The sequence below is a fragment of the Sciurus carolinensis genome, chromosome 13 (genome assembly GCF_902686445.1).
Source record: "Sciurus carolinensis chromosome 13, mSciCar1.2, whole genome shotgun sequence".
In the NCBI taxonomy this organism is placed as follows: Eukaryota; Metazoa; Chordata; class Mammalia; order Rodentia; family Sciuridae; genus Sciurus; species Sciurus carolinensis.
The window spans coordinates 25,806,866-25,833,716 of NC_062225.1; the positions used below are offsets into that span (position 1 = coordinate 25,806,866).

General features: G+C 38.5%; 1 protein-coding gene across 1 annotated transcript in view; it reads left to right on the forward strand.

Annotated features, from left to right (window-relative positions):
* The first annotated feature begins 1,945 nt into the window (after positions 1-1,945).
* The window catches only part of LOC124962836 (uncharacterized protein C2orf78-like), a 32,305-nt gene continuing 7,399 nt past the window's right edge, over positions 1,946-26,851 (forward strand). Inside the window, exon 1 of the mRNA XM_047522129.1 lies at positions 1,946-1,952. Coding sequence (XP_047378085.1) covers positions 1,946-1,952 — 7 coding nt within the window. The remainder of the gene's footprint in view (positions 1,953-26,851) is intronic.

A 26,851-nucleotide genomic window follows, 5' to 3' on the forward strand; every position in this document is an offset into this window, starting at 1 on the left:
AAAGAACAAAAATGAGATAACATGACAAAAAAACAAGATAAGCGAATTATATGTAAGAGTTTATCTTCATTGTACAGAACTGAAGGCAGTTTCTGGACTTTCTAGCTAGCTACATTATATATCTACCTATATATGTGTATGTATTGAACCAGGTGCAGTGGCACATGCCTGAAAACTCAGCACCTCAGGAAGCTGAGGTAGGAGGATCAGAAGTCCTAGCACAGCCTCAACAACATAGAAAGACCCTATGAAATTAGCAAACTGTCTCAATATAAAATATAAAAGGGCTGGGAAGTGACTTAATGGTAATGAGTCTCTGGTTTAACATCCCAGTATGCTAGCACCAAAAAATTGAATTGTCTGTTTTATTAATACAAAATAAAATCAAAGTGTGTTGACTTGTTTCTGACCAAAAAGAAAAACAAACAAACAAAACAAAACAAAACAAAAAAATCCACGTGATTTTCTTTTGTCTGCTGTCACTTTCCCTATATTCTACTATGTTCTCTTCTAACTATTCTCCTGGCCTTTCACCCAAGCATGGCAGACAAAGAATGTGAGAGGCCCAGGATTCTATAGTGGCTGTTTGCAAGGGGGTGGAAGATTCAGTAACCGCCACACTGGATTTACTTACATAAGAAGAGAAAGAAAGAATCCTCAGTGCCACTCACATATGAAGGAGTCCAAATCAGGATGTCTACATTACCCAAGGAGCCATCCATGGCATATCATGTAAAACCAAAGTCCATTAGAAGGACATTAGACAGTGAGCTGGGTCTTCCACCTCTCCACTGTTTGATTCTCATGTTCAGAGTGCATTTTCAAAGAATCAGGTCACAAAATATAAGACCCCTGCTCTGAAAGTCAAAAGAAAGTACTGTCTAGGAGTATAAGAATGCAAAATCAAGGCTTGTCCATGAAACAATGTCTACAATGAAGAGGGGTGGGAGGAGGAGAGCAGAAGGAAGTTACAAGTCCAACCTGGTACAGCCCAGCCCAACCCAAGGAAAGTAGGATTCAAGAAAACCTAAAGAAAAACTGGGACCTCCTAATTCCCTACAGGGTGCACTCAAAGAACTTCATCCTACTCTTAGGTTATGAAAAACCTCTTTAGGGCTGAGGTTGTGGCTCACTGGTAGAGTGCTCACCTGGCACATGTGAGGCACTGGGTTTGTCCTCACACCACTTAAAAATAAATGAATAAAAGTTTTGCACCCACCTACAACTGGACTACAGAATAAACCTTTTAAATCCTTTTCTTTCATCCTTGGAAGCTGCAGTAAGTTTACTAATTAGATCAATATCTGTGGTTCCAGAATAACTAGAATTGCTTTCTTTCTTCCATCCCCAGGGATATTAAATGTACATTAATATATAATTATGTGCCCACTATTACCTATTATAATGTGAATTATAATATTTAACATATAATAATTTTTAATGAACATTTATAAGGAACACTGAGACGATCTCTCTAACACAAGCACCAGGGAAGTTGGCCCTACCTTGTCCCTCTTGTAGGATTTCACCTCCCCAGAGCTCAGCCATTTAGGTTCAATTATAAGTCTCCTGTCACTTTCTCCACCCAATCAATTCTCTTATCAGTTTCTCCACCCAATCCCACCTTCTGGTTGGGAATCTGACCTCCCTATTGGCTACCTCATACCTTTAAACTGCCTTTTTGGTGACATCATTCTCCCATCAAACCTACTGCCACCTGGGAGAATCTTAGGGATTCCATGGAGTTGTAAAAAAATTTGGATCATCACAAGTGAACAGTGACAGGTGACCAGACATCAGTGACCAGTAGAAAGTGGCCAGTGGTCAGTGACCAGTGAACTCCATACTGGGAAACATGCATTCTCTAGCCTCAGTCACCCAGACATCCTCTGGGGTGGTCTCCTCATCCTTTGTATCTGCAATTGATGTCACCTAATCTCTGACCATGTCAGGTAAGGAAAGAAACATTTTAAAGTTGATCATTAGACCTTTTGCTGCCTCAGTGTACTACTGGAGTCCAATTAGCTTAGAATAATAGGGGAAAGGATGGAAGTAGAAATCTGGAGACCTAATTTGAGTTTTCACTGTGATATATACTAGGTATGGGATGGATGATCATTTACTCTCTCACAAAATCTGTTTCCTCATCTGACCTAGGAGGATAATAGACTGCCTCTGCACTGGTCCCTTTGTTTTCTAATATTAAGCCTTAAGGTGATGTTTACAGAGAATGAAATTGGATTTGGGGAGTGCTTTTGTTTCAACCAAAAGAGAAAAGTCCAACACAGAGAAGAAAACTTACACTGTGTACCTAGAGGTTTCAACTGGAACAGTGTCCCTCCACTAACATTTCCACTTCAGTATTTCGAATTTAGTGCTATTCAAAAAGGACATTCACATACTTTGGAGTTTTCTGTAAAATAGGTGAAAAGAGAACTAGGGAGAGGGGAAGGAGCGGATAGGGCTGCAATGAGGCAGATATTCCTGGGGAAGTAAGTTTGGGACTGTTGAAGCATAAGGCAATAGGAACTTGGTGGGGGGGGGAGAAAATATCAAAATAAGGGAGAAAATGTGAGAATAAAAGAGATGAAGACATGGAGATGTTCTCAAGAAAAAAGAGGATGTTTGGGATGGAATGTGCAAAAGAAACAAAGATTTTAAATCAACGTAGAGTGTATATAGCACCGGACAACTGAGGCTGGTTGAGAGAATGTCTAGATTAATGGACTAGTGAGGAAACTAAGGGTAGAATTAGGGTATCATTGGGGAAAGCAGTGCCTCAGAAAAGTCACCTTTGGTTGTTTGGAGTTTTTCTATGGCCTCTTTGAACACAGATGAATTATTCCTCTACACACGATAATGAAAGAGGTTACAGACAGGGCTGGGGAAACAGCATTTTCCATGTCCTATTTTACTCTGCTTTTAAAACTATGTGGATTTGTAAAAATATGATATTCCCTCACCTGCATCAGAAGGATGCGTTCACTTGTGTCATAGGTTTTAGGCAGAAGCTGTTTTTAATCTTGCTTTTAAATATTTTTTAGTTGTTGATGGACCTTCATTTTATTTATTAATTGACTGATTGATTTATATGTGGGGCTGAGAATTAAACCCAGTGCCTCACACATGCTAGGCAAGAACTCTACCACTGAGTCACAACCCCAGTCCTGCTTTTAATCTTTACAATAGTTTTCCTTTTTTTTTAACAAAGTGTCATTAACAATTTTTAAACCTAAGAAGCAAAAGAAAGACATACAGAAGAATAAAATTCAAGCTCCACATCTCTAATTCCACATATATCAAAAATACTATTGTAAATTATTTTGGGTTTTCTACATTTCAAAGAATTGTTTTGATGGAGGATATAATCAGTCTCAGAGTGCATGCTTAGCAAGTGGGAAGCCCTCGGTTCAATACCCTGCACCAGGAAACATCATAAACATTTTTTCAATTGTATGATTATATTCTAGTGCTGGATGGTTTCATCAGACTTTAGGGCCAACATTTTCCTGTTAAAAATGATTATAAACTAGATTTTCAGGATAAATATAAGTTTTATGATTATTTTGAAGCTTTTTTCTGCTTTCATTGTAACTGAAATGTTTATCAGAATGATTTTAATTGAAATATCTACCTCGTGGGATTAATATCTTTTACTTGGTGTGTATAATATTTAGAGGAGATGAAAAAGCACACTCAAGAAATTTCTTTACACTTCTTATTTTGTGCTCTACTTGTACAAACCTTCCTCCTGTTCTTTCTTCCTTCTTCCCTTCCTTCCTTTCTTTCTTTTTTGATTCCAGTGCTGGGGATTGAATTCAGGGTTTTATATGTGCTAAGCAAGCATGCTACCACAAGCTATGTCCCCAGCATTTTCCCCACTTTTGTTTTGTTTCTGAGAAAGGATCTTGTTAAATTGCCCAGGCTGGCTTTGAATTCCTGGGTCCCAGCAATTCCAATGCTTCAGCCTCCCGAGTGCTAGCACCACAGGTTCACCCGACCATGCCCAGATTCATGGTGGGATTTTGCTTTGGCTTTTGCTTTTTCCTGTGGTGGGGAAGAGGAGGGTTGGTGGGGTTTTGTTTTTTTGCAGCACCAGGGATTGAACCCAGGGACACTTTACCACTAAGATACATCCTGAACCCTTTAAAAAGTTTATTTTGATAGTCTTGCCAAATTGCCAAGGCCATCCTTTAACTTGTGATCTCCTGCGTCAGCCTCCTGATTAGCTGAGGTTGCCGGTGTGTTGGACAGCATGTGGATTCATAATATTTTTTATTTAAATTTGCTGCTTATTACACACTTTTCATTGATACAGTTTCTCTGTCTAGAAGTACTGGTTAGAAATTCATTCAAAATCACCTTCAATTGTGGGCAGTGTTTTAGTTACGAGTAGTCACTAAAATAAACCACAATCATTCACTTTCATTATATTGTATGTATGATAACGGAACTTCATTCATTAGTAAATTTGCTATGCTTTGACGCTTGCTACATATACAAATTTTTATTAGGGTCTATGTATTCTTTGTAGCTCTGTGCCTTTTCAGTTTTGCCTTTCTATCATTCCAGAACTTATTATACCTTCCTCCAGGTAAATCTTACATATCCCTTTTATTCGTGAATGAATTAAGACTCTCAGTATTATTGTAAATACCTTATAGATGAGGAACCTGAAGCACAGAAAGTTTAAATAACTTTTTTTCCAAGAAGCATTATCTCTTATAAAACTTACCCTCAGGTATTCATGTTGGTGTATGATGAAAAGACAGGCTTGTAAACAATGACCATTTGGATGGTCCAATTGAACTCTGGGAAATGGCATGGGACCTGCACAAGCAAAATGGGATGTGGAAGATAACACTGGTAATAGCAGTACTGTTTCCTATGAACAGGCAAAAATAGAATTCTGTTTAAACTGACTTCTGCTCTTTGATACAGTACAGAATCCTGGCCAAGGGAGGAAGTTTCCATAACTTGGTGCTGATACTGAACATGTCAATCCTACTTCTTGGACTCTGGGTTTACTCACTTGCAAACTGATAATGTTAGATGTCCTCTACCTTCTAAAACATTTCAGATGAAGGGTTCATTCATGGGCAAATACTAGTACAGGCTCAGAGGAAAGATAGGCCAGGGAGAAGGTTGCTTGTAGGGAACAATATGTGAAGCAGACCACTTGGGTCTTCTGTACCCTAATGGTGAGAGAAGGCAGTTCATCAGAAGAGTACCAAACTGCCCCAGCACTTGCAGCCATGCAAGCAATTGATTTGGGGTATCTCAAAGATTACAGGTATAAGAGGCTTCCTGACTGCCACAACATTAAGATAATACTGTTTCTCAAGTATCATAACAATCTGTGAGTCTCATCAATTTTTACTTTACCCTCTTATTCCTACAAAAATTCCAAGAATTCTTCTATACTTGGGACTGCAAATTCTCTTCCTCTCTCTCTTACTGTGGTGAGCAATGCAGCTTGGATTCTCAGCAATCATTTTACCAGTGTGAACAATTTCTCTTTAATATACATTCCATTTCTGCTTTCAGAATCCTGAGCAATGTTCTAGATAGGCTGTTGTAGTGTTGCAATTTATGTACTTCACCTAGCATCCTCCTGAGACTCTTGTTCACCTTTTAAAGTTGTTTGTCCTGATGGCTCCAAACCGTCATCTATGAAAGCCTTAAAGTAACAAAAATATTTCTTTTTATTGTAGGTGCACTGTCTAACATAGACTCATGGGCAAGGTAGCAAATGAAGGCATCTAGCCTTTAAGAATTATGCTTCTAGAGATCCAAGATGGCGGACTAGGACGCCCAGTGAGAGCCATTCTGCACAGAGCCAGCTCCAAGTCCCGTAGCCAGCGGTGAGCTCCCCCGCAGGCAGCTTCAGGGACCAGGACAGGGCAGTCAGAGACTTCTCCAAGCAGCCCTGCTTCCTCCGGTGGCAGGCTTCTTCCACAGCCAGCTTCTGAAGCACACAGCCCAGTGAGAGCCTTTCTACACAGAGCCAGCTCCAAGCCCTGGAACCAGTAGCAGGCTATGGGCAGCTTTCTTTGGAAGCACTGCATTATCAAGTTTCACCAAGACTTCAGGCTACTGAAGGCTGGGAGGTGATATACTGGAAATGTACAGGGACACTATAAGCCAATAGAGGAAATCTGCAATATCTCAGAGTCCCACTGATATCTGACCAATATCAGAAAACAAGGGAAGAAAATGTCCCAAACAAACCTAGATACTATATCAATAAAACCCAATGACAGCACAGCAGAAGAAATGTCAGAAAGGGAGTTCAGAATGTACATAATTAAAACAATCAGGGAAGCAAACGAGGAGATGAAAGAGCAAATGCAGGCATTAAATGATCACACCAATCAACAGTTAAAAGAGCAAATACAGGAAGCAAGAGATCATTTCAATAAAGAGTTAGAGATACTGAAAAAAAAAACAACAGAAATCCTAGATATGAAGGAAACAATAAACCAGGTTAAAAACTCCATTGAAAGCATAACCAATAGGATAGAACACCTGGAAGACAGAACCTCAGACATTGAAGACAAAATATTTAACCTTGAAAACAAAGTTGACCAAACAGAGAAGATGGTAAGAAATCATGAACAGAATCTACAAGAATAATGGGATATCTTGAAAAGGCTAAATTTTTTTTTGAGCTCTGCAGCACTTTATTTTTTTATTTTTTTGTTTTTATTATTATTGAATACAAATGGGATACATGTTGTTTCTCTATTTGTACATGGAGTCAAGGCATACCATTTGTGTAATCATACGTTTACATAGGGCTATGATGTTTGATTCAATATTTTTTCCCTTCCCCCCCACCCTTCCCACCCCTCCACCCCTCTTTTCCCTCTATACAGTCCTTCTTTCCTTCATTCTTACCACACTCCTTATCCCTAACCCTAAACCTAACCCTAAACCTAAGGCTAACCCCTCCCACCCCCCCATTATATGTCCTCATCCGCTTATCAGCAAGATCATTCGTCCTTTAGATTTTTGAGATTGGCTTATCTCACTTAGCATGATATTCTCCAATTTCATCGATTTGCCTGCAAATGCCATAATTTTATCATTCTTCATTGCGGAGTAATATTCCATTGTATATATATGCCACAGTTATCCATTCATCAACTGAAGGGCATCTAGGTTGGTTCCACAATCTGGCTATGGTGAATTGAGCAGCAATGAACATTGATGTGGCTGTATCTCTGTAGTATGCTGATTTTAAGTCCTTTGGATATAGGCCAAGGAGTGGGATAGTTGGGTCAAATGGTATTTCCATTCCAAGCTTTCTGAGGAATCTCCGAAAAGACCAAATTTAAGATGTATTGGGGTTGAGAAGGCTTACAAAAACAAACCAAAGGAATGAACAATCTATTCAATGAAACAATATCAGAAAATTTCCCAAATCTGAAGAATGAAATGGAAAACCAAGTACAAGAGGCTTATAGGACTCCAAATATACAAAATTACAACACAGCCACACCAACGCACATTATTATGAAAATACCTAACATACAAAGAAGACAGAATTTTAAAGGCTGCAAGAGAAAAGAATCAAATTACATTCAGGGGGAAACCAATACGAATATCAGCAGATTTTTCAATCCAGACCCTAAAAGCTAGAAGGGCCTGGAACAACATTTACCAAGCCCTGAAAGAAAACGGATGCCAACCAAGAATCTATACCCAGCAAAACTTAGTTTCAGATTTGACAATGAAATAAGATGCTTCCATGATAAACAAAAGCTAAAGGAATTTACAAAAAGAAATCCGGCTTTACAGAACATTCTCAGCAAAATATTCCATGAGGAAGAGATGAAAAACAACGATGCAAATCAGCAACAGGAGGAACTAGCCTAAAGGAATACCAAATAAAGGAGAAACCAAATCATGTCAAAAAACAAAAATGAGTCAAATGACTGGGAATACAAATCATATCACAATAATAACCCTGAATGTTAATGGCCTGAACTCATCAATCAAAAGACATAGACTGGCAGATTGAATTAAAAAACAAATCCAACAATATGCTGCCTGCAAGAGACTCATCTCATAGAAAGAGATACCCATAGACTAAAGGTGAAAGGATGGGAAAAAACATACCATGCACACGGACACAGCAAAAAAGCTGGGGTATCCATCCTCATTTCAGAAAATGTGGACTTCAAGTCAAAACTAGTCAGAAGGGATAAAGAAGGAAATTACATACTGCTTAAGGGAAGCATAAATCAGCAAGACATAACAATCATAAATATCTATGCCCCGAACATTGGTTCATCCATGTATGTCAAACAAATCCTTCTCAATTCCAGAAATTGAATACACCACAACACAATAATACTAGGTGATTTTAACACACCTCTCTCACCACTGGATAGATCTTCCAAACAAAAATTGAATAAAGAAACCATAGATCTCAATAACACAATCAACAATTTAGACTTAACGAACATATATAGAATATACCATCCAACAAAGAACGAATACACTTTCTTCTCAGCAGCACAAGGATCCTTCTCTAAAATAGACCATATTTTATGCCACAAAGCTACTGTTAGCAAATACAAGAAGATAGAGATACTACCTTGTATTCTATCAGATCATAATGGATTAAAATTAGAAATAAATGACAGAATAAAAAACAGAAACTTCTCCAATACCTGGAGATTAAATAATACACTATTTTATGATGAATGGATAACAGAAGACATCAGGAGGGAAATAAAAATATTCTTAGAAGTAAACGAGAACAAAGACACATCATATCAAAATCTCTGGGACGCTATGAAAGCAGTACTTAGAGGAAGATTTATTTCATGGGGCACATTCAACAAAAGAAGTAGAAATCAACAAATAAACGACTTAACACTACAGTTCAAAGCCCTAGATAAAGAAGAGCAGACCAACACCAAAAGTAGTAGAAGACAGGAAATAGTTAAAATCAGAGCCAAAATCAATGAAATTGAAACAAAAGAAACAATCGGAAAAATTAAAAAAATAAATCGTTGGTTCTTTGAAAAAATAAACAAAATTGATAAACCCTTAGCCACACTAACAAAGAGAAAGAGGGAGAAAACTCAAATTATTAAAATTCGGAATGAACAAGGAATTATCACAACAGACATGAGTGAAATACAAAACATAATTAGAAGCTATTTTGAAAATCTATATTCCAACAAAACGGAAAACCTCAAAGACATCAACAAGTTTCTAGAGATATATGAATTACCTAAACTGAACGAGGAGAATATGCACAACTTAAATAAATCAGTTTCAAGCAATGAAATAGAAGAGGTCATCAAAAGCCTACCAACAAGGAAAGACCAGGACCAGATGGGTTCTTACCGAGTTCTACAAAACCTTTAAAGAAGAGTTCATTCCAATACTCCTCAAACTATTCCATGAAATAGAAGAGGTGGGAACCCTCCCAAACTCATTCTATGAAGCCAATATCACCCTGATACCTAAACCAGACAGAGACACATCGAGGAAAGAAAATTTCAGACCAATATCCTTAATGAACATCGACCCAAAAATTCTCAACAAAATTTTAGCAAAACACATACAAAAAAAATATTAAAAAGATAGTGCACTACGATCAAGTGGGTTTTATCTCAGGGATGCAAAGTCGGTTCAACATCCAGAAATCAATAAATGTAATTCGCCATATCAACAGACTTAAAGTTAAGAATCACATGATTATTTCAATAGATGCAGAAAAAGCATTTGATAAAATACAGCATCCCTTCATGCTCAAAACACTAGAAAAAATTGGGATAGTGTGAACATTCCTTAACATTGTAAAGGCCATCTATGCTAAGCCCATGGCCATTATCATTCTAAATGGTGAAAAACTGAAAGCATTCCCCCTAAAAACTGAAACAAGGCAGGGATGCCCTCTTTCACCACTTCTATTCAACATCATCCTTGAAATTCTAGCCAGAGCAATTAGACAAACCAAAGAAATTAAAGGGATACGAATTGGAAAAGAAGAACTCAAATATCCCTGTTCGCTGATGACATGATTATATATTTAGAGGAACCTGGAAATTCCACCAGAAAACTTTTAGGACTCATAAGTGAATTCAGTAAAGTAGCAGGATAAAAGATTAATGTTCATAAATACAATGCATTTTTATACATAAGTGATGAATCTTCAGAAAGAGAAGTTAGGAAAACTACCCCATTCACAATAGCTTTCAAAAAAATAAAATACTTGGGAATCAATCTAACAAAAGAGATGAAAGACCTCTACAACGAGAACTACAGAACACTAAAGAAAGAAATTAAAGAAAACCTTAGAAGATGGAAAGATCTCCCATGTTCTTGGATGGGCAGAATTAATATTGTCAAAATGGCCGTACTACCAAAAGTGCTATACAGATTCAATGCAATTCCAATTAAAATGCCAATGATGTACCTTACAGAAATAGAGCAAGCAATCATGAAATTCATCTGGAAGAATAAGAAACCCAGAGTAGCTAAAGCATTCCTTAGCAGGAAGAATGAAACAGGGGGTATCGCAATACCAGACCTTCAAATATACTACAAAGCAATAGTAACAAAAACAGCATGGTATTGGCACCAAAATAGACAGGTAGATCAATGGAACAGAATAGAGGACATGGAGACAAACCCAAATAAATACAATCTTCTCATACTAGACAAAGGTGCCAAAAATATGCAATGGAGAAAAGATAACCTCTTCAACAAAAGGTGCTGGGAAAACTGGAAATCCATATGCATCAGAATGAAACTAAACCCCTATCTCACACCCTGCACAAAAATAAACTCACAATGCATCAAGGACCTTGAAATCAGACCAGAGACCCTGCATTTTATAGAAGAAAAAGTAGGTGCAAATCTTCAACACGTCAGCTTAGGATCAGACTTCCTTAACAGGACTCCCAGAGTACAAGAAATAAAAACAAGAATCAACAACTGGGATATATTCAAACTAAAAAGCTTTCTCTCAGGAAGGAAACTATCAGTGAGGTGAAGAGAGAGCCTACAGAGTGGGAGAATATCTTTGCCACTCATACTTCAGATAGAGTGCTAATTTCCAGAATCTATAAAGAACTCAAAAAACTCTACACGTAGAATACAAATAATCCAATCAACAAATGGACTAAGAAATGAACAGACACTTCACAGAAGAAGATCTACAAGTAGTCAACAGATATATGAAAAAATGTTCACCATCTTTAGTAATAAGAGAAATGCAAATCAAAACTACACTAAGATTCCATCTCACCCCAATTAGAATGGCGATTATCAAGAACACAAGCAACAACAGGTGTTGGAGAGGATGTGGGGGAAAAGATACACTCATATATTGCTGGTGGGGATGCAAATTAGTGCAGCCACTCTGGAAAGCAGTAAGGAGATTCCTCAGAAAGCTTGGAATGGAACCACCATTTGACCCAGCTATCCTACTCCTTGCCTATACCCAAAGGACTTAAAATCAGCATACTACAGAGATACAGCCACATCGATGTTCATTGCTGCTCAATTCACCATAGCCAAATTGTGGAACCAACCTAGATGTCCTTCAATTGATGAATGGATAAAGAAACTGTGCATATATATACAATGGAATATTACTCCACCATAAAGAATGATAAAATTATGGAATTTGCAGGCAAATGGATGAAATTGGAGAATATCATGCTAAGTGAGATAAGCCAATCTCAAAAATCTAAAGGACGAATGATCTCACTGATAAGCGGATGAGAACATATAATGGGGAGTGGGAGGGGTTAGCATTAGGGTTAAGGTTAGGTTTAGGATTAGGGTTAAGGAGGAGGGCAAGAATGGAGGATGGAAGGACTGTATAGAGGGAAATGAGAGGTGGGAGGGGTGGGGGGAAGGAAAAAAAAACAGAATGAATCAAACAACATTACCCTATGTAAATTTATGATTACACAAATGGTATGCCTTGACTCCATGTGCAAACACAGAAACAACATGTATCCCATTTGTTTACAATATAAAAAAAAGAATTATGCTTCTAGCTTGGACTGCCTTCTGGAGAAGACTTGGTCCCTAATCATAATGGATGTTTTCTCATTGTATACCTAGGATATCACCATAATTGGCTAGCCCATCCACGAAATTGATTTTGGGAATAGTGAGACCTTTATCTCAGCAATATGTGACCAACCAGGAATATGTATTGAATATCAACTTGTGCTCACATATCAATGTAGGCACTGAGAAGAGAACTGTAAGCAAATTAGAAAATCTCCTGTCTTTCTGGACATCTCATTCCACTGGGGACTGAAAGACTATAAACATTGTGAACCATATAAAACACTGGTAAAAGACTATTGAGAAGGTATAAACAAGACCAACTGATAGAGGGTGAATGGGTAGCTGCTTAAAGTGGATGGATAGTGAGGATCTCCTTGAGGAGGTGACATGAATGAACAAATGGAATCAGCCAAGTAAATTTATTAGAAAAGCACCTCGTGAATTGTGATCAGCTGTGCAAAGGTATTGAATAGAACTGCAGATGTTTAGATGATGTGGCTGGAGAATGGAAAGCAAGAAGGAGAGTGGGAGGTGAGGTCAGAGAGGGAACAGTGGCTGAATCACTCTGCAATCCAGGGTACGGAGTTCGAATTTTTAAGCCCTTGCATCATGGGAGGTCATTACAGGTTTTGAAGTTCATGTGTTATGGAATCTGATTTTTGTTTTTCAAAGGATCATTAGTTGCTCTTCTAAGAAAGCAGTGTATTGGTAAGGAGTATGACCTTCTGTGTTAGTGAGAGTGCCCCTCTGGGCATGGCACATATCACAAGAATAAAAAGTAGGCAAGAGACATCTGCCTAGATCTTCCTTGGTTTTGGCTCCCTCAGAATCATCTCTGGCACACTTTTATAACATGCTAATGCCACATATCACATGAGGGATTTCATGTTGTATGAGACCTTTGATGCTGCCCAGGAATGAGCAGTATGAATGAGCAGGCACTCCCCATGTAATGGGGCAGGTTAAGAAAACAACAAAAATATCTGAGTGCCAATTGATAATAATGGGTAAATTCATTGCTCCTAACCTGTTAACTGGTTCCTCGTTCTGGTCTTCATAATATGCACAACTTTGAGCATGACTAGTGCCACAGAGACTTCTTGGGCCCACATTCAACAGTCTGCCATTGCTCACCCAGAAACATTGTTTAATCTTCCCCCTTCAATCTAACTTAATTCCACCGTCTTCTTACCTAGTCCCTTGTTGACTACTGGTTCTTCCCAATAAATTTTGTTCAATTATTTGGGATTGACATCCTGTAGTAGGTAACAAACACCGACCCAGATAAAAAATAAACTAAGGACATGTGAAAATTAGTTCCTGGGAAAGGGAGAGAGTTCTCCCCATCTTTCCCCTCCACCTGGTTTTCAGGGAACCTTATTATCTGAATTCACTCCTACCTTTTGGATTGTAAAGGACTTTCCCTAGGACCTAACTACTTTCCTTTGAAGTGTAATACCCTCCCCCAGGCCCTTGCAAGGCTCCAGGGCCCAAGGGTGGAGATTTACCACAGGCCTTCTGAGAGGAGTCCCCTTATAGCACTCTGCTTCTGTAAACATGCTTCTTACTTGAAAACTGTTACACACAATCATGTATCATTTTTGGAAACCTTGTGTACAACTGTATATTGTTTCAGACTAGAAAATTCATGACACTAGATAGCCTAGAAATGTGTGGAAAACTGGTAGGGGCACTCAGAATCGGAGTGCTCACCTCCTCTGGGCCCACAGCGTAGTATAAAGTTTGGTGTCTCCCACTCTTCCAGTGCCCTTTGCAACTTCTTGCCTGATTCCCACAACACTTTCAACTCCCACTTTGCATGTCTCTCAAGTACTCATGTTGTTACCACACTGGGCCACAAACATGGCTTCCATATGTCCCTAAAACACAGGATGAAGAGGACAGGCTTATTTTCCTCACTGGCAGAGGCTCACCTGCATGGCAGGAAGTTCATGTTAATAACTCATTCAGCAGACACCTATGCTCTTACCATGGACACTGGGATGCTTCACATAAATTGTTACCATGGTCTCAATGTGTTACACCCCATCCTCAAAATCTTTCTATTGTAGGAAAAGAGGTATAGATTGGGGTTCTTATGGGAGAACTGATTAACACTGAATCTAGACCTTTGGGATGGAAATTGTCAAACAGGGACAGTTTAGATTGGTTTTTTAGAACTCTTTTGTACTGCAACTCCTCTATGTACTAGTCTAAGGGAGAATTATGACCTCCTGCCATGAGAATGGATTTGGGGCCAATTCAGGACACTATATGGAAAATAGGTCTGACTCAGGAGTGAAGGGATAATGAGTTACCAAGGCTGCAGCTGTTTACCACTCCCCTGCCATTTTGGTGCTGCCATTTTTCTACCCCCAACCCACCATTTTACAACCTAGATCATTATCCTGCAAATGTCCTTGTCAGTCAATCGTTTAATCGTTATTATCCCAGGAACTTCTGCTACTTAAGAACAGCTCCCCGACCCCCCCTCAAATTTGGGGGCGGACATTCTGCTCTTTCATTTAAAAAAATCTCTTGTGTGAGTTCTGTGCCTGGAGTGGTTTTCTGGGTGCCTTCAAGGAGCCTCTTCAGATCTTGAACAGTGATGATCAGTATAATAATTGAAAAATATGACCTATCTTAACATTTCCCTTCATAAGGAATTCTACCTTACAGTGTGTATTACATCCCTCTTTTATGTGAACCCATTCAAATGCCTCACAGAACACATATTATGTTAAATGTGAGAACTGTATGCTACAACCTTGTGTCAGGCAAACTAATGGCAAAGTTCAGGACAAACTGTTAGGATTCTCAAAAGGCCAATAACCACCTTCTTCCTGTAAAATTAGAAGAACTGAAGCCAGAACGGAGGACAGGCGGTTAGTGTAGAATAGGGATCAGGTCAAATCAAGGAAAAGGAAGCCATGAAAGCCTTCTGCATCTGGAATTTGGAGACTGCCCCTGGAAGAATGGAATGTCAAAAATCTCTGGAGCCCACTGATTACCAAATTTACCTGCCCTTATGGAGGACTACAGGCAGAGAGTTGCTAATTAATGCCCCCTGGATCACTTTGGTCCTCCCTCTGCCCATCTGCTTCTCACTCTTTGCATCTCACATGTAAAACTGGGCCTAGTTGTGTAGGCAGGAAGGAAAGAGATAAGGGGGGAAGGAACAGGAGAATAAAACCTATAAAAAGGACAGGATTTGCTCATCACATGGATTCCGCCTTTGGGTCCCCTTCGTCCACCAAGGAAAAGTCTGTTTTCACTTGTCCTTAATAAAGCTTCTTAGTTTCTACTCTACAATTAGCTCTGAGTGTTACCCTGGCTTTAAACTTCAACACCTGAGGAAGCAGGACTCACCAAGGTAAACGGCAGTATCAGAACCATGACAGAGACCCCTTCAGTAGCAACACGCAGGAACTACTGTGGCACCAGAAACAATGTGTTAAATGAATTATCTGGTGGCTGGTAGTGGGTACTGCTGTTGTGGCTGCCATCATCACCTCTGCCTCCACTGCAGTGGTGGCATTGCAACAGCAAGTCCAAAACTCATTACCTTCCAAAAATCCATAAAAATTTTTCCGAGAAGTGGCAAGGTCAGGTATATATTGATCAGGAAATTCAACAACTAAAATATTCAATCATGTCAGGAGCAACAAATGAATCCCTGCTTTGAACTCCATAGCCTTGGACAGCTAGACTGCCCTTTTGGGTTCCTCTCAATACAGCAGTGCTGAAAGACATATCCAGGTGCAGGTGACCACTGTTAATGGGGCAGAGTTCATCCCTGGTGTGGAATTTATGGGTTCAATAGCTTTGAATTCAGATGCCCTGGGATGAAAGAGATAACCAGGGCAGCTAAATAATCTTGAGGCACCAACTACTTGGAGAAGGGAGATTTACTGCACAAGTGATGAATTCAAGTCAGGCCAACTTCTCCACAGCCTCTTGCTTCTTGTTTACCTTGAACAATCCTTCCTCACATCAATTTCCTTTGGAGGTTTAACTATAAATAAAGCATTTGAGGCCTTATCCTTTTGGTAGGTTCAGATCAATCAGTCCTTTTCCACCTGTAAAGCCCTTGCTTTAAAAAACATTTTTCATGTCTTTTGTACGATTTCTTAATACTACTTTTCAGATTTTTATTTCCAGCTGGCCACACCTCCATGAGTTACTTATTCCTTCCCCGTGGACACTGTGACTGAGAAATTATATGCCTAGGAGAACAAGTACAAGATTTACAAGTTGCTCAAAGACTTCAGTGTCACTACGACATTACCCAATTTTGTATTACTAGAGTTCCATATAATGACACTGAGATTCAATGGCAAAATGTACATAATCACCTGATGGGACTTGATCCTTTTCATAATAATTCTTTGGATGTGTTAAAAATACAGTCTCAGGTTCTAGCCATGGCTAATCCCAAAACTCCTACTTTTCATAATGAAGAAACTTGGGTCAGTTTAGCTGAAGGGATTTCTTGCTCTAACCCTTTTAAATACTTTTCTACACTTGTAACCAGGCTACTAGCTGTAACTATACTGTTAATTTTGTTCTGCACAGACTGTCAAGCTGTGTGGAAATGATTGAACCATCAAGGAAATATAGTTCCTAAGTTAATTGTGCTTACAATGCTCCAAAGGACCTGAACACATGAGATCATGGAAGTTGCACCCTGAATTGGAATGGGACATGATGACTTTGATTAAGGAGAATAGGGTCCCCAATTATGTTACCTGCTAAAATAGTTTTCCTAGTACTAGCAAATCAGTTAACCCTCACCTTTCTTATAATAAACTTTCTTTTCCCTATTCTTAATTTTGTACACAATAATTTCTTAATGAGAGGACCTGCCCAGCACAAGCCACCTGCAGAACACAGTCTGACTTTCTGAAACTATGAAAGGGGGATATTGCCTGAACCCAAAGTCTCTTCCCATATATACCACTCTTAATCCCCAACCACAAGGGTCCTATGTTCTCTTCCAGAACTCTGAGGGGAGGGGTCCCTCTACTTCACCCCTTCTCATCAGGAAATATTCAGATCTGATATCATCACCCCAATCCTTTATCCCTTTCAGAGTCTGGAATGAAGGGTATGGAAATGACATCCAATACAACAGTTGCCTGAGTAGAGGGAGAGAAGAAAAAAGAAAAACACTGACAACATGGATCCTTTCCCAATGCATCCTTTCCCAATGCAAACCAATTTTGGGGAAGGAAGCAAACATCACCTACTGAGAAGAATCCCTGGAAATGGGCAAGCATCGATCACTTCCCAGTATATCCTTTCTCAGGGACAGTACAATACACCCTCCTCTCTTGCCCTGTAAAAACACAGCCCAGGAAAAACAAATTTCTAGTATTTGCAAACTTTTTCCTGAACGCCCACATTTTATTGACGACTTCAATGACTACGTCACCTCCTAGGTGGTAACCTATATAAACCCAGACTCCTGTAATCGATGGCCATTTTCTAAGCAGAAAGTGTGCCCATCCAATGCCTGACTCCACCACTGAAGAGGCTTTGCTGAAATCACGAGGTCGGCGTTAGTCTCCATCATTTTGTGCTTACAACCTTAACCTGTAGGAGCTGTGGATTCCCTTGATTTCGATGAGAATATAGGGAATGATCTGGCTTGCACATACTTGATATATGCTGTTAATCCCATATTACATACCAGATTACAGAAGTAAGCTTTCTGAGGTATGACATTGAGCTAAAAAGAAAATTTTAAAAAACTTGAAAATTTCACATCATCCAAGTCATACCTTATGCTGCCAAACTATCCACAATCTTTTTCCTCAGGTAAATGTTATCCCATATAAAAGCGCCAAATCATATTTCATAAGAACTGAAGGAGATGGGAAAAATAGGCCTATCAAAGCAATATTTTTGGTTGTATATGGACATAATACCTTTATTTTATTTATTCATTTTTATGTGGTGTTGAGGATTGAACCCAGTGCCCCTCACAGTCAGGCAAGCACTTCTACTACTGAGCCACAACTCCAGTCCTCAAGACAATATTTATATATGAGCTATTTATCCTATATATGAGGTTCTCTTCCTGTGAACTCTTGACATATTGAATCACACACTATCTACTCAATAGCTCTTGAGAAGTCTCCAGATAGATCAATCCAGTCATCCTTAAAAGCTTACTACTGGGCTCGGGTTATAGCTCAGTGGTATAGTGCTCACCTAGTATGGGTGAGGCACTGACATCAATTCTCAGATTCAATATAAATAAAGAAATTAAATAAAGGTCCATTGACAAATAAAAACATGTTTAAAAAAGACAAACTTACCATGAAGGAAAATGATTACATCTATACATATACTCCCCCAATCTGTTCAGGCCTCATTCATATATCATTACATCTCAGTCAGACTTACTTTATCACAGTTACAAGAGAAGTTAGTGAAACAAGCACTCTCCAGGGGATCAAAACAAAAGCAATCTAGATTAAGGTGGCCTGCACACAGATACACTTGTAATTTGGGTGGACAGTATAATTTACCACAATGCTATTTCAACATACCTTTCTTTAATTTTCTCCACAAATTCATCAGGTCAAGTTAATTCATGATGATTCAAAATAAATAATCATCAATAGAAAAACATGGGATATGTCTTAAAAGGTTGGATTCCTTAAAATATGACAAAAAAAGTAAGTTGAAAATCCAGAACCTTAGGGGGTCATTCACAGTCCACAAATACACTGAATGACAGAATAGAGATATGACATAAAACAAAATAAGTAAATTATATTTAAGATTGGTATCTTCATTCAATAGAGTTCATGGCAGATTCAGGACTTTCTACCTAGCTACATTAAAAATACATATGTATTGAGACAGGGGCAGTGGCACTCACATATAATCCCAGTAACTCAGGAGACTGAAGCAGGAGGATTGCAAGTTCAAGACCAGCCACAGCAACTTAGTATGCCTCTAACCAGCATGGTGAGACTCTGTCTCAAGAGAAAACAAACAGAAAAGTGCTAGTGATGAGACTCAGTGGTAAATTACCCCCAGTTTAAATTCCCAGGACCCCCCTCAAAAAATGAAATTATCTGTTTTATTAAAACAAAATGAGATCAAAGTGTGTTAACTTGTTTCTGACAAAAGAAATTGAAAACCCATGTTACCCTCCTTTTTCTTTACCCTCAATTTCCCTATATTCTACTAATATTCTCTTCTAACTATTCTCCTGGCCTTCCACCCAATCATGGCAGACAAAGAGTGTGAGATGCCCAGGATTCTATAGTGACTGTTTGCAGAGTGGAGAAAGATTCAGTAAGTGGCACACTGGATTCACTTACATGAGAAGAGAGAAAGAATCCTCAGTGCCTCTCACATATGAAAGAGCCCAAAGGCAGGATGTCTATGTGATCCAAGGAGCCATCTGAGGCAAATGATGGGTGAAAGAAGTACAAAGCAAGTCCAGAACAGGGACATTTTACAGTGAGCTGGGTCTTACATCTCTACAGTGTTTGACTCTAATATTCAGAGTGCATTTTTCAAAGAATCAAATCACAGAAAAAAAAGACCTCTGCTTCTGGAAGTCAAAAGATAGTAATATTCATGAGTATAAGAATGCAAAATCAAGGCTTGTCCATGAAACAATGTCTACAATGAAGAGGGGTGGGAGGAGAAGAGCAGAAGGAAGTTACAAGTCCATCCTGGCTCAGCACACCCCAGCCCAAGGAAAGTAGGATTCAAGAAAACCGAAAGAAAAACTGGGACCGCCTCATTCCCTACAGGGTACACTCAAGGAATTTCACCCTACTCTTAAGTTATTATAAAACTCTTTAGGGCTGAGGTTGTGGCTCAGTTGTAGAGTGCTCACCTGGCATGTGTGAGGCACTGGGTTTGATCCTGAGCACCACATAAAAATAAATGAATAAAATCAAGGTATCACGTGACTGTACAAAAAGAAAAAAAGGAGAGAGAATGTTTTTAATCCTTTTCTTTCATCCTTGGAAGCTGCAATAAGTTCAGTAATCAGATCAACTTCTATGGTTCCAGAAGAACTAGAATTGTTCAAACCAGATGTCTCTTTCTTGTATTCATAGGGATATTAACTATACATTAATATATCATTATGTGCACACTATTACCTATTATAATGTGAAATGTAATATAAAACATATAAATAACTTTTTATGAACAGTAAGAAGGAACACTGAGATTATCTCCCTAACACGAGCAACTGGGGGAGGTGACACGCTTATCCCGTTTGCGGGATTTCACCTCCCCAGAGCTTGGCCATTTAGGTTCAGGGATGTCTTCTGTCACTTTCTCCACCCAATCAACTCTCTTTTCATTTTCTCCACCCAATCCCACCAACTGCTTGGAAATCTGACCTTCCTATTGGCTACCTCATATCTTTAAACTGCCTGTTTTGTGACATCATTCTCCCACCAAACCTACTGCCACCTGGTAGTATCTTAGGGTTTCCATGGAGTTGTAAACAAATTTGGATCATCGCAAGTGACCAGTGACCAGTAACCAGTCATCAGTGACCAATGACCACTGTCCAGTGTCCAGTGTCCAGTGACCAGTGATCTCTACACTGGGAAGCATGCAATCTCTAGTCAGTCACCCAGACATCCTCATCCTTTGTATCTGCAATTGATGTCACCTATTCTCTGGCAATGTCAGGTATGGAAAGAAACTTTTTAAAAGTTGATCATTAGACTTTTTGCTGCCTCAATGTACTAGTGGAGTCCAATTAGCTTAGAATAATAGGGAAAAGGATGGAAGTAGAAATTTGGAGACCTATTTTGAGTTTTCACTTTGACATGTACTAGGTGTGGGATGGATGATCATTTAGTCTCTCACAAAATCTGTTTCCTCATCTGCTCTATGAGGATAACAGACAGCTCGTGCACTGGTCCCTTCCTTTTCTAATATTGAGTCTTTTGTTAAAATATTTTTAGATGTTGATAGAGCTTTATTTTATTCATTTATTTATAGGTGGTGCTGAGAATTGAAACCAGTGCCTCACACATACTAGGCAAGTGCTCTACCACTGAGCCACAACCCCTCTAATATTGAGTCTTAAGGGACATGCTTATAGAGAATGAAATCTGATCTGGGGAGTGTCTTCTTTTCAACAGAAAGAGAGAAATCTGAGGTGGTGAAGAAAACTCACACTGTGTACCAAGCGGTTTCATCTGGAACAGCATCCCTCCACCAGTACTTCCACCTCAGTATTTCAAATTTAGTGCTGTTCAAAAAGGGACAGCCATATGTTTTGGAGTTTTCTGTTTAAACTAGGTGAAAAGAGAACTAGGGAGAAGGGAGAGAGGACAGGGCTGTAAGGAGGCAGATATTCCAGGGCAAGGAAATTTGGGACTGTTGAAGCACAGGGCAACAGGAATTTGGTGGGGGGAGAAAATATCAAAATAAGGGAGAAGAAAATGTGAGAATAGAAGAGATGAAGAGCATGGATATGGTCTCAAAAAAAAAAAAAAAGATTGTTGGGATGGAATGTGCAAGAGAAACAAAGATTTTAAACAGATGCAGATAGTATATAGGGGAATCTTCCCACCACCAGACAGTTGAGGCTGGTTGAGAGAATGTCTAGATTAATGGACTAGCAAGGAAACTAAGGGTAGAATTGTGGCATCACTGTGGAAAGCAGTGTCTCAGAAAACACACATTGGGTTTTCTGGAGTTTTTTTATGGCCTCTTTGAACACAGATGACCTAGACAGTTTGAACATGAACATTTTTAAAGTATGTTTTATAAATGAGTCTTCCTCTAAACATGCTGATGAAAGTGGTACAGACATGCCTGAGGAAATAGCACTTTTCCATGTCCTATATTACTCTGCTTTTTAAACTACATGATTTTTTTAAAATGATGTGCCCTACCCTGCATCAAAAGGACGCATTCTTGTGGTGATAGTTTTCAAGCGGAAGCTGTTGTACATTTGTACAATAGTTTTATTTCTTCAAGAGAGTATATACAAAAAAAAGAGTATATACAAATATTCATTAAACTTTTTTTAAACCTAAGAATCAAAAGAAAGACCTATGTAAGAATGAAATTCAAGCTCCATATCTCTAACTTCACATTTATCTAAAGTAATTTTTGGTTTATCTACAATACAAAGAATTTTTTTAATATTAATTTATTTTAATTGTAAACAAATAGGATACATGTTTCTGTTTGTACATGGAGTAACAGCATACCATTTGTGTAATTATACATTTACATAGGGTAATGTTGTTTGATTCATTCTGTTATTTTTCCCTTGCCCCCACCCCCCCACCTCTCTTTTCCCTCTATACAGTCCCTCCTTCCTCCATTCTTGCCCCCTCCCACCTTCCATTATGTGTCATCATCTGCTTATCAGTGAGATCATTCGTCCTTTGGGTTTTTGAGATTGGCTTATCTCACTTAGCATGATATTCTCCAACTTCATCCATTTGCCTGCAAATGCCATAATTTTATTATTCTTTATAGCTGAGTAATATTCCATTGTATATATATACCACAGCTTCTTTATCCTTTCATCAGTTGAAGGACATCTAGGTTGGTTCCACAGTCTGGCTATTGTGAATTGAGCAGCTATGAAATTGATGTGGCTGTATCTCTGTAATATGCTGATTTTAAGTCATTTAGGTATGCCAAGGAGTGGGATAGCTGGGTCAAATAGTGGGTCCATTCCTAGTTTGCTAAGGAATCTCCACACTGCTTTCCAGAGTGGCTGCACTAATTTGCAGCCCCACCAGCAATGTATGAGTGTACCTTTTTTCCCACATTCTCTCCAACACATATTGTTGCTTCTATTCTTGACAATTAGCATTCTAATTGGGGTGAGATGGAATCTTAGTGTAGTTTTGATTTGCATTTCTCTTATTACTAAAGATGGTGAACATTTTTTCATATGTTTGTTAATTGCTTGTAGATCTTCTTCTGTGAAGCATCTGTTCATATCCTTAGCCCATTTGTTGACTGGGTTTTTTGTATTCTTGGTGTAGAGTTTTTTGAGTTCTTTATAGATTCTGGAAATTAGTGCTCTATCTGAAGTATGCATGGCAAAGATTTTTTCCCACTCTGTAGGCTCTTTCTTCACATTGCTGATAGTTTCCTTTGCTGAGAGAAAGCTATTTAGTTTGAATCTGTCCCAGTTATTAATTCTTGCTTTTATTTCTTGTGCTGTGGGAGTCCTGTTAAGGAAGTCTGATCCTAAGCCAACAAGTTGAAGATTTGGACCTACTTTTTCTTCTATAAGATGCAGGGTCTCTGGTCTGATTTCAAGGTCCTTGATGCATTGTGAGTTGAGTTTTGTGCAGGGTGAGAGATAGGGGTTTAGTTTCATTCTGTTGCATATGGATTTCCAGTTTTCCCAGCACCATTTGTTGAAGAGGTTATCTTTTCTCCATTGCATATTTTTGGACCCTTTGTCTAGTATGAGAAAATTGTATTTTTTTGGGTTTGTGTCTGTGTCCTCTATTCTGTACCATTCATCTTCCTGTCTATTTTGGTGCCAATACCATGCCATTTTGTTACTATTGCCTTGTAGTATAGTTGAAGTTCTGGTATTGTGATACCCCGTTTCATTCTTCCTGCTAAGGACTATTTTAGCTATTCTGGGTTTCTTATTCTTCCAGATGAATTTCATGATTTCTTGCTCTATTTCTGTAAGGTACATCATTGGGATTTTAATTGGAATTCCATTGAATCTGTATAGCACTTTTGGTAGCATGGCCATTTTGACAATATTAATTCTGCCTATCCAAGAACATGGAGATCTTTCCATCTTCTAAGGTTTTCTTTAATTTCTTTCTTTAGTGTTCTGTAGTTCTCATTGTAGAGGTCGTTCATCTCTTTTGTGAGATTGATTCCCAAGTATTTTATTTTTTTTGAGGCTATTGCAAATGGAGTTGTTTTCCTCATTTCCTTTTCAGCTGTGTCATCGCTTGTATATAAAAATGCTTTAGATTTATGTGTGTTGATTTTATAGCCTGCTATTTTGCTGAATTCATTGATGAGGTCTAGAAGTTTTCGGGAGGAGGTTTTTGGATGCTCTAAATATAGAATCATGTCATCCGCAAATAGTGACAGTTTAAGTTCCTCTTTTCCTATTCGTATCCCTTTAATTTCTTTAGTCTGCCTAATTACTCTGACTAGAGATTCAAGGACAATGTTGAATAGAAGTGGTGAAAGAGGACATCCCTGTCTTGTTCCCGTTTTTTAAAGGGAAGGGTTTCAGGTTTTCTCTATTAAGAATGATGTTGGCCATGGGCTTAGCATAAATAGCCTTTACAATGTTCCAGGTATGTTCCTACTATCCCTATTTTTTCTAGTGTTTTGAGCATGAAGGGGTGTTATATTTTGTTGAACGCTTTTTCTGCATCAATTGAAATAACCATATGATTCTTATCCTTAAGTCTACTGACATGATGGATTATGTTTATTGATTTATGGATGTTGAACCATCCTTGCATTCCAGGGATGAACCCCACTTGATCGTGGTGCACGATTTTTTTAGTATGTTTTTGGATATGGTTTGCCAATATTTTGTTAAGGATCTTTGCATCTATATTCATCAAGGATATTGGTCAAAAATTTTCTTTCCGTGATGTGTCTTTTCCTGGTTTGGGTATGAGGGTGATATTAGTTTCATAGAATGAGTTTGGTAGGGTACCCTCCTTTTCTATTTCCCCGAATACTTTGAGAAGTATTGAAATGAGCTCTTCATGGAAGGTCCTGCAGAACTCGGCTGAGATTCCATCTGGTCCTGGGCTTTTCTTGGATGGTAAATTTTTAATGGCTTCTTCTATTTCATTGCTTGATATTGATCTGTTTAAATTGTGCATGTCCTCCTGGTTCAGTTTGGGAGGAGCATATGTCTCTAGAAATTTGTCAATGTCTTCGGTAGTTTCTATTTTGTTGGAATACAGATTTTCGAAGTAGCTTCTCATTATGTTCTGTATCTCAGTGGTGTCTGTCATGATATTTCCTTTTTCATCACGAATTTTATTAATTTGAGTTTTCTCTCTCCTTCTCTTTGTTAGTGTGGCTAAGGGTTTGTCTATTTTGTTTACTCTTTCAAAGAACCAACTTTTTTTTATGTAAACAAATGGGATACATGTTGTTTCTCTGTTTGTACATGGTGTAAAGGCATACCATTTGTGTAATCATAAATTTACATAGGGTAATGTTGTTTGATTCATTCTGTTATTTTTTCCCTTCCCCCCCACCCCTCCCACCCCTCTTTTCCCTCTATTCAGTCCTTCCTCCATTCTTGCCCCCCTCCCTAACCCTAACTCTAACCCTAACACTAACCCCTCCCACCTCCCATTATGTGTCATCATTCACTTATTAGCGATATCATTCATCCTTTGCAAAGAACCAACTTTTTGTTTTGTCAATTTTTTGAATTGTTTCTTTTGTTTCAATTTCATTGATTTCAGCTCTGATTTTAATGATTTCCTGTCTTCTACTACTTTTGCTGTTATTCTGTTCTTCTTTTTCTAGGGCTTTGAGCTGTAATGTTAGGTCATTTAGTTGTTGACTTTTCATTCTTTTCTGGAATGCACTCCATGCAATGAATTTTCCTCTTAGTACTGCTTTCACAGCGTCCCAGAGATTTTGATATGTTGTATCATCATTCTCATTGACCTCTAAGAATTTTTTAATCTCCTCCCTGATGTTTTCTGTTATCCATGTTTCATTCAATAGCATATTATTTAGTCTCCAGGTGTTGGAGTAATTTGTTTTTTATTTTGTCATTGATTTCTACTTTCAGTCCATTGTGATCTGATAGAACACAAGGCAGTATCTCTATTTTTTTGCATTTCCTAAGGGCTGCTTTGTGGCATAACATATGGTCTATTTTTGAGAAGGTTCCATGTGCTGCTGAGAAGAAAGTGAATCCGCTTGTTGATGGATGGAATATTCTATATATGTCTATTAAGTCTAGGTTATTGAATGTGTTATTGAGTTCTATGGTTTCTTTGGTTAGTTTTTGTTTGGAAGATCTATCTAGTGGTGACAGCGGTGTGTTCACCCAGAATTATTGTGTTGTGGTCTATGTGATTCCTGAAATTGAGAAGGATTTGTTTGATGCACAGGGATGCACCATTGTTTGGGGCATAAATATTTACTATTGTTATGTCTTCCTGATTTATGGTTCCCTCAAGCAGTATGAAATGTCCTTTTTTATCCCTTGTGACTAACTTTGGCTTGAAGTCCTTTATCTGATATAAGGATGGAAACCCCCGCTTTTTTACCTAGTCCATGTGCGTGATAGGGTTTTTCCCATCCTTTCACCTTTAGTCTGTGGATGTCTTTTTCTATGAGATGAGTCTCTTGCAGGCAGCCTATTGTTGGATCTTTCTTCTTAATCCATTCTGTCAGTCTATGTCTTTTGATTGATGAGTTTAGGCCATTAACATTCAGGGTTATTATTGGGATATGATTTGTATTCCCAGTCATCTGACTTATTTTTGGTTTTTAAGTTGGCTTGGTTTCTCCTTTGAGTGTTTTTCTCTAAGGTAGTTCCTCCCTTTGCTGACCTACATTGTTGTTTTTCATTTCCTCCTCATGGAATATTTTGTTGAGAACATTCTGTAGTGCAGGCTTTCTATTTGTAAATTCTTTTAACTTTTGTTTATCATGGAAGGATTTTATTTCATCTTCAAATCTGAAGTTTAGTTTTGCTGGTATAGGATTCTTGGTTGGCAACCATGTTCTTTCAGAGCTTGAAATATGTTGTTCCAGGCCCTTCTAGCTTTTAGAGTCTGGGTTGAGAAGTTGG